Source organism: Onychostruthus taczanowskii, unplaced genomic scaffold, assembly GCF_017590055.1.
Source record: "Onychostruthus taczanowskii isolate IOZ18803 unplaced genomic scaffold, ASM1759005v1 scaffold13, whole genome shotgun sequence".
Taxonomy (NCBI): domain Eukaryota; kingdom Metazoa; phylum Chordata; class Aves; order Passeriformes; family Passeridae; genus Onychostruthus; species Onychostruthus taczanowskii.
The window spans coordinates 1,693,607-1,701,943 of NW_024498462.1; the positions used below are offsets into that span (position 1 = coordinate 1,693,607).

Sequence of the window (8,337 nt, forward strand, 5' to 3'; positions counted from 1 at the left end):
GCCAAAAGAGCATAAACAAATGTCTGAAAGTAGAGAAATGTTTTGTTTGCTTTCTCTTAAATAAAGAAGCAGTGGGGTTTTTTTATTTATTTTTGGTCTATTTTGATAAAAATATACTGCAGGCTGTTTGCCAAGTATCATTCCAGAATAAAAATTTCAACTCAGTGTCACAAAGCCCTGAAATTAGAGGTTTATATTGGAAATAGCTGACACAGCCTTCTCCAAAGTATTATTATTGAGTCTTGCTCCAATTCTTGCTAGCTTCAAATTCATGAAAAACGCTCATGTTTATATCCTACTATCTTAATTGACTAATGTATTGATTATGAAAGGTAAGGAGGGGTAAAGGTTCTGAAAGCAAAGGAGATAAAAAGGTTCTTATCCAAAGCTCATCGAGTCAAAGAAATGTTGTTAATCTCATAGCATGGATTTGCTCTAGGGTGCTTCACCAATATATCTCCATTCTTATGTCAAAGTACCATCTATCAGTGAGATACAATGGGGATTTTCCATTCTCCTACCTTTTTTCCTGGCTATTCAGATTCAGCTTTCACAAAGGCAAGCTTTTACTCTCTAGTTACGAGCTATGCAGTCCTCTGAACTGAGACCACTATATCCATTTTGCACTGTGGTTTTGAACAGGATTTGCCATACTGTTCACTGTTCTGATCAGGTTTTGCTGACTAAAAGCAGCCAGAGAGATAAGAACAGAAAACTTCTGCATGTACAATACAAATATTCCCCTTAGCACAAATTCCTGTAAATGCTTGCGAAAAGTATTCAGATTAAGCTGTAGAGACCTGAAAAGCAAGAAAACTGATGGCAAGTAACAACCTGGGACACAATACTAAAAAACTAATCAATCTATTTTAAAATGCGCCATTGGTAACAGATCTGAAATAAGGTAATATGCTAATCTCACGAGAATAGTACAGAACAATTTTATTATTATTGTCATTATCATTATTATTATTATTATTATTATATCTGATCACTTCATTCTGGATGATGCTATACATTACATCCCCGGTTGCTGTTTGGTATATTGTTCTGGTTTTATTTATACTGAATGATTAATGCATTGTGATCAGGAAAACAAGTCAGGCATATTAAATACATATTAAGGAGTACATATTTTTTCCTATGTAGTATACAAAGTATTTCATAAATATGAATTATATTACAAAAATAATTTCTGCTACGCTCACACAGTAAGCACTTTGACAATTTTGGACAACCTGTTTGGGTTGCAAGAGTTTCATGTAACTGAGAAGGAACTCTAGTTTTAATTGGAGATGAGTCTTAGAACAGATTCTGCATAAATATCAAATATTTTCTTCAGATGTCACGAATACTGCAGAAGTCAGGTTGAACTATTTCTTTCTTTCTTTGTTTTAAAATTTTCTGTATAGACATGTATGCTTCAAGTGGTCAGATTTATTTCATAGGTATGTAATGCATGGTATTTTTTAAACACAATTTAACATTATAATTCCAGTGGTTTCAAGATGCAGCCCATAAATGTAACCAATTTACACATACTATTGAATGTTCTCTCTTTGCATGCTTGTTACTTTCCAGATAAGCTTTAAACAGTGCCATTAGAACACCACAAATCAAAGGATTACTCCAGTTCCACCAACTTAAATCCACGTGCAGGATGAAGGACCCAGCTGAAGTACAAATATCAGTACCAGGTTTCTTGTGTTTGTTCTAACAAATCACAAGGAGACGATGGTTTGCATTTAAGATACAAAACATATATGCCTCTTGAGGTTAAATTCAGTGTAACGTGTATAAAGCATCCCTTTGGCAATAGAGTTTGCAGTATCCCTACAGGATTCCACAGGGCATGAGCTTTATGGAGTAAAATCTATTAAGGAAATTCTCCTCTACTCGACAAATCATACGCAGCTACAGTTAATCAGACACCCTTGGATACACCTGCCTCTATGCCTATCAATATAATATAGTATTTGGAAGTTAAAAGTCAACAAAAGGCACTTTCATCATTAAATAAATGTCCTCTGTAGGCAATAAGATTGTATGACCTATATTTTATTCAAAGCTGTTTGTTCTTCAAGGACTTGTAGGTAGTCAGGTGAACCTTGAAGTTTAGCTTTTAGTTCAAAATATTCACTTTTTCTTTGTTCTACTACAATTTTACTATGATTACCACCTATTAGAGATTTCTTGGCTTTTTTGTCTTGCAGTTTCTCTGGGTAACGTATTTCAAAGCCACTGACCCCTATGCTGTTGTATTCCTTTTTACTTTCAAGAAAATTTTGAATAAATACATTGGAATCCCTTCCAGGGAATAACTCATCCAGTTCATCGATTGTGCTAAGTCTTTTTCTGGAATCCACATGCAATAAATCTTTCTCCTTGTCATTCATATTTCTCAGAATGACTTTTTGCCCTGGTGGGTCAGCAAACGTGAAGCCTGTTTCAGACTCTTTCAAGCCACAGGTATGACTTTTGCTCATCTGCTCAATGGTTTGAGGAATGAAGGCCTCTGCACCCAGTCCATCTTTTTTGTTTGACTTGTGATCATGCTTTCTTAGCTGCAGCTGCATAGAACTGCACTCTTGGTTTCCAATCCCTTCATGCTTTATGGTTGGTTTTTTGTTGCGCCGAAGCACAAAAACAAGAAGACAAAAAGCAACAAACACTGTTAAAATCAGCACAACCAATATGCTTAGGATTAGGATGGACAATGGAACTGGGCCACCAGGAGGACTCCGGACTGGTCCTGGGGGTGTTGTAAAAATAACAGCAGGCATGGGACTAGTGAACAGAGCAGATGGCTTGTTTAAAAGTTTAGGACAGAGAATCTCATTTTTCAGAGACTTAAGTTCTATGTTAGCAAACTGCACAGGTGTCTCACATTTCAATTCCTTCACCACAATACCGTCATTTAGCTTCTCAAGCCACAGTTTTAAAGCAACTAAATCACAAGTGCAGTCCCATGGATTACCTTCCAAATCTATTTGTGTAAGAGACTTTAGCTGATCAAGAACACCACTTACAGGTAAATACATGAAGTGATTGTTCCTCAGATTCAGTCTAGCAAGTGGTGCACCAGCAAAAATATACGCCGGCAAGCTTCGCAGAAGATTGTTGTTCAGGTAGAGCAACTGCAAATTTGGCATTAAGTCAAAGGTGCCTGCTAGGATTTCTTTGATAACATTGTATTCCAAATACAGATATTGCAAATTGTGGAGGCCAGCAAACATTTCTGGGCTCAGACGCTCTATCTGATTGCCATTGAGATACAATCTCCGTAAATTTGTAAGGTTGCGGAAAACATCTCCTTTGATCATTGAAATCCGATTGCTGCCTAAATGTAGCAAATCCAGCCCCTCAAACTCAGCAAAATCTGTAGTATCCACATCCTTAATATAATTGCCATTTACATGCAGTTTCTTGGCATTTAAAGGTTTTGGTACGAGTTCAGCCATAGATTCTATATTTCTTTCTTGGCAATTTACGCTTAATCCCAAGTCTGAAGGATGAGTTTTGCAAACACAAGGGACCGGACAAGGAGTTAAAGGAGGCACCCTGGTCTGGTAAGATATGATTTGACTGAGATTGCGAGTGGACAGTGCTTTGCCTGCTACTATCCCCGAGATCTTCGAAGGATTTGTAGTCTTTGGTGGCTTTGTGACTAATCTGTGCACTGATGTTTGAGTGGTGTGGCCGTTGGGCGTGCTGTAACCGGGCTCCAGCTGCGAGGGAGGCAGGATGCGCACGTCAAAATCACTCCCTGTCCCCATGGAGCACAGCTCCTGCTTATTGGTTTCTTTCAGCAGCCTTCCATACAAGTCACTGGGTGTTTCACAGATAGCCTCTCCAATGTAGATGTTATAGGGCATGTTTTCCAGCCACGCTTTCAAAGGCAACAAATCACACGTACAATTCCAGGGGTTGTCTTCCAGCTGCAATTCAACAATTCGCCCGATGTGTTCCAGAACTCCAATGTATGGAAGCTTCTGTATTCGATTCCCCCGTATATCCAGATGGGTTAGAGAAGCAAATCGAAAAATATTATCGGGAAGGAATGAAATCAGATTGTCATTAAGTATCAGGACTTTCAGCTTGTGAAGCTTATTGAAGGCTCCCCGTTCAATAAACTTGATTAAATTGTAGTCAGCTTGGAGATACTCCAAGTTCTCTATGCCAAGGAAAGTGTCAGCCCGGAGAATCTTTAATTCGTTGTTGTTCAAGTGCAACTGTTTTAATGCACTAAGACCCATAAAGGCCCCTCCCTCAATGTTCTGTAACTTATTATTACCCAGTTGCAAGGACACTGCATGTGTAAAATTAAGAAAGGAATTTGGATATAGAATAATTAGCAGGTTGTTTTGAAAGTTGAGGTGGTAAAAATTAGACCATGGTGGTTTAAGCTGATTTGGTCTGTAGACTGCAACCTTCTCACAGTTGACATAGAGTACATTCTCAACTGACACACAGGAGCAAACATTGCAAATTTCCACAGATATATCAGCATCTGTAGTTGTAGAAGAAACTGGAGATGACAGAACCAGAAAGAGCCACAGAATCATCTTCTTATGATCAGCAAACAACCTTAGGCTCCTGAACAAAGATAAAGAATCTGAAGAAGAAAGAAGGAAAGAAAAAGAAAATGTTTTTCAGTTGACATTGTTCCAAAACGTCACTTGGGTTAGAAATTGTATACCACTGAGCTACTGTACCTGCCAAGTATTATAGATAAACTACAAGAACTGAATTTAAAATAACATGAAAGACTTTAACAACCAAACAAATGCACAGGAGCTGGGTTGATTTCAAACACGGAATGTAAATTCTGTAGAAAAACACAAATAACTCTCAGGTCTGTCAAATGTATTTCTCTGTCTTGTACATGCCAAGCATGCATAACTAATAAAGTAAAATAACCAAAAGAGATTCCAATTTTATGCATATTTACTCCCCTCAATTGTGCACTGCTCATATGCTGCTGTGCATTTCAGGGATATTAAACACAAATGCTGATGTTATGCATGCCCAAACATCTGGGATAGGATAGCACAATATAGAAAGGTTGGAGATGCTGACACAAAAGCAATGCCAATGCTCAGTATATGTACCTAAAGCAGCAACACATACAGATGTATCACTATGATAAAGATATTCACTCAAGGCATAGGCATGCACACACATTGTTTCTGTCACTTCTGATACCTAGTTTAAATAAGTAGGTGGTAAACTGTCTGCAGAAATACAACTATTCACAAAACAAGATCAGCTCTGGGTGACCAATGGAAGCACTCAGACATGGAAGAAGCATGCACAAGCACACAGCCCCATCCCCAGGAATAACAGCACACTGACTTGCAGGGAAAAACAAAGTCACAATTTCCCAGTCTGACACTATTGAAATCTGAGAACTATTTTCCCCCCCTAAAACATTATGTAATTTGCTCTTATTCCTGCATTGATAAGAACCCTTTGCATATAGTCCGGCCAGCTAAACTGCCATTTTTTACACAGAAGAACTCGAGCCACAGCATTTCCTCTGAGTTATAAGGTAGGATTTTCCCCCCCTTTTTTTTTAAACAAATCAGTCAATAATCAATACATTGCACACACACACACATTCCACCTTCCCATTACCCCCATTTCCCAACTTGTCCCTTTCATTTCCTGCTGTAGGAAGCCACTGAGTTGGCAGGAGAGAGCCAGAATGAAAAGTGGAGAAAGCAGGAGCCAGCTGGAGGGAGGAGAACCGGGATGGAGGGAAACACAAGGGGAGGCTGTGTCGGGGGTCCTGGGAGGGAGGGGAGAGGAGAGATGAGGAATGACCGCAGGACAGAAGGACAAGAAGGAGAGGAAAAGCACGGAGGAGAGAATGAACGATGCGAGGAACGGATGGTCGAAGGGGTCAAGGAGGCCGCTTGTCGAGAGAAGGGGGAAGCGGAGCAGCGGCGACGATGCCCGCAGGCTGCCGACCCCGGCCGCGGCGAGCGCGCCCCCAGGGGCGGACCGGTGTCCCCGCGCCCCCTCCGCTCCGTCTCCCTCCCCCTGGCAGGCGCCGTCCTCCCGTATCCCTGCCTCGCCCACGCTGGAGTCCCCTCTTCTTCCTCAGCCCCGGGGCCCCGGCCGGTGCCGAGCGGGCAGGCTGCGGGCGCTGCGCGGGGCTGGCGGCGGGGCGGCGAGCCCGGCCAGCAGTGCCGGCACTACCGCAATTTTTTGCCGCATCCGGCTCGGCCGGTGCCGGCTCCGCTCTGCCGTGGGCGCCCCGTCGCCCTCTGGCTCCCGGCGGGGGAGGGTGGCAGGGGCACGGGCGCGCTCGCAGGGCGCGCACATCCCGGCCGGGAGCGGGCAGAGCGCGGCGGAGCAGCCCCGCATCCCCTCCGCCGTCCCTTCGCAACAAGGCACGACCGCGCTCCCCGCCGCTGAACGCACCAGCCCCCCCCGCCCCGGTACCTTTGCAAAGTCCAGCCCGCAGCAGATCCACACACCCCCTTCCCCAGCCCCACTGCGCAGATCCTGCCCCTCCGTCCCTCCCACACCTCCACCGGCTTCTCCGGGCCGCCCGGCCCCGGCCCCTCCGCTCGCCCGCTCTCCCGGGAAGGATGGGAGAAGGCAGCGCTGCGCCTGGTGCCGCTGGCCAGGACTCCGGGAGGCGGCCGGCTGCGGGGAGAGCCGAGCGCGATGGCAGAGAGGCTCCGGCAGGAAGCCACTGTCGCCTCGTCGTGTGCACCCCCGCCTCCCCCCACCCCACCCCTCGCCGTCTTTTAAACAGCACCGGTAATTATTGTAGCAATGAAAACAAAACCTTCGGAATAATTAAAAAGAAATTAAAACGCCAACGTACGGGCGGCCCCGCCGTGCCCCCACCCCCGCCCGCACTCACACGCCCGGCGGGCGCCCGCCGCCCTCGGTGATGCTCCCGGCTCTCCGCGGCCCGCCCGGCACCGTCCCTACCTCGGCGCCCGAGGTCGCCGCGGCTCCGCTCGGCTGCGCTCCGCCGCTCTCCCCGCTCTCCCTGGGCTCCGGCGGCTCCGCGCACGCAGCGGGCGGCGGGGGCAGCCGGGCGCGCTCCGGGGCGAGCACCCCCGGCCGCGCGGAGCGAGGGCAAGCCCGGCGCTGCGGAACCCCGCGGGCTCCGCCGCATGCAGCAGCAGCCCGGCTGAGCCCTGCCCCGCCGCCGCGGTCCCCCGCACACATGCGGGGAGAGGATCCCTCTGCACACGGGCGCCCGCTCCCATCGCACTGCTCTCGCCCACCCCCTGCACGCAGCGAGCCCCCTCCCCTCCGCCACACGCACACCCGCACACACACACACCCGCACACACACAACACACACACACGCAACACACACACACACACACACACACACACTCACACACACACGCACGCACGCACCGAGCGCCCGGGCGCTGCTCCGGCGGGGAGGGAGACGCCGCTCCGGGGGAGCAATCCCGGCGCATCGCCACGGCCGGAGCCTCTCCCGCAGCCCGGAGGCGCCGTGCCGCCGGTACCTTTCCCGGGGAGCCGTCGCGCTGCGCCCCCGCGGAGCCCAGGCGGGGCGTGCGGGGCGGGAGGAGCCCCCCGGGGCGGCGGGAGCGGCGGGGCCGCGCCGGGAGCGGCGGGGCTGCCATGGGCTGGCGAGGCAGCCACAAGTGCAGCCCGCGGCCGGGACGGGGCCAGCCCGGCCCCCGCGCCCGAGGAGCCGCAGGGCAGCGCGGCTGAGAGAGCCGGGCGGGGGAAGGAGAGAGAAGGCAAGAAAGGACTCCCCCCTCTCTTTTCTGGTGATCTCCCATCCCGGCTTGAAACAAAAGTAGAGGTGGAAACTGAGTGGGGAGGATGGTAACATTTGCTGCATTTAATGTGAATTGCAATTATGGAGTGAAATCGCTGCGAGGAGACATACCCGACCCGTTCTTACGACAGCGCAGCTATTTGTCTATCTCATTCTTTGTGGTTAGGTGAAATTCCTTCTCTGCGTAGGTAACAGCTGCAGTCTGATGGAAAAAAAAATCCTCAAATGTTATGCACTGGTGCTAAACAGATTCTGCTAATTAACAACTCCTATTGACTCTACCTTTCATAGTACACTTTAAAATGGTAATGAATACCCTCAAACGAGGTGACATCGCATTCCGAAGCAGAAGAGTCAGTTAACCAAATGAAATCTTGCAAGGGGAGTTCAACTGCTTGTCCTTTACCACGAATGCTAACGTGATCCAGTTAGAAAACTGTTTATGTGCTGTACACATACCGGTTGTGAGTGCTAGTTCTGGGCAATAAACGCCAGGGAATGGAAAACAGCAACTGCTTTCTTCATTTACTGAAATGAAATAAATAGCT

At 47.3% G+C, this 8,337-nt stretch overlaps 1 protein-coding gene across 2 annotated transcripts; it reads right to left on the minus strand.

Moving 5' to 3' along the window:
- Positions 1 to 1,076: 1,076 nt before the first annotated feature.
- Positions 1,077 to 7,430, minus strand: SLITRK4 (SLIT and NTRK like family member 4). 2 transcript variants are annotated; one of them, XM_041396596.1, is made up of 2 exons: positions 7,393 to 7,430; positions 1,077 to 4,615 (listed from the first exon to the last, which is right to left on the minus strand). In XM_041396596.1, exon 2 carries the CDS (start codon positions 4,563 to 4,565, stop codon positions 2,052 to 2,054), a length of 2,514 nt encoding a protein of 837 aa, XP_041252530.1. In that variant the 5' UTR covers positions 4,566 to 4,615; positions 7,393 to 7,430; the 3' UTR covers positions 1,077 to 2,051. The 2 variants fall into 2 exon arrangements, with proteins under 2 accessions (XP_041252530.1, XP_041252531.1); XM_041396597.1 differs by lacking the exon at positions 7,393 to 7,430 and adding an exon at positions 6,952 to 7,085.
- Between the last annotated feature and the right edge of the window lie 907 nt (positions 7,431 to 8,337).

Bases quoted from the DNA above. Each gene is read 5' to 3' on its own strand.
- SLITRK4 (XM_041396596.1), bottom strand. From the start codon at position 4,565: ATGATTCTGTGGCTCTTTCTGGTTCTGTCATCTCCAGTTTCTTCTACA.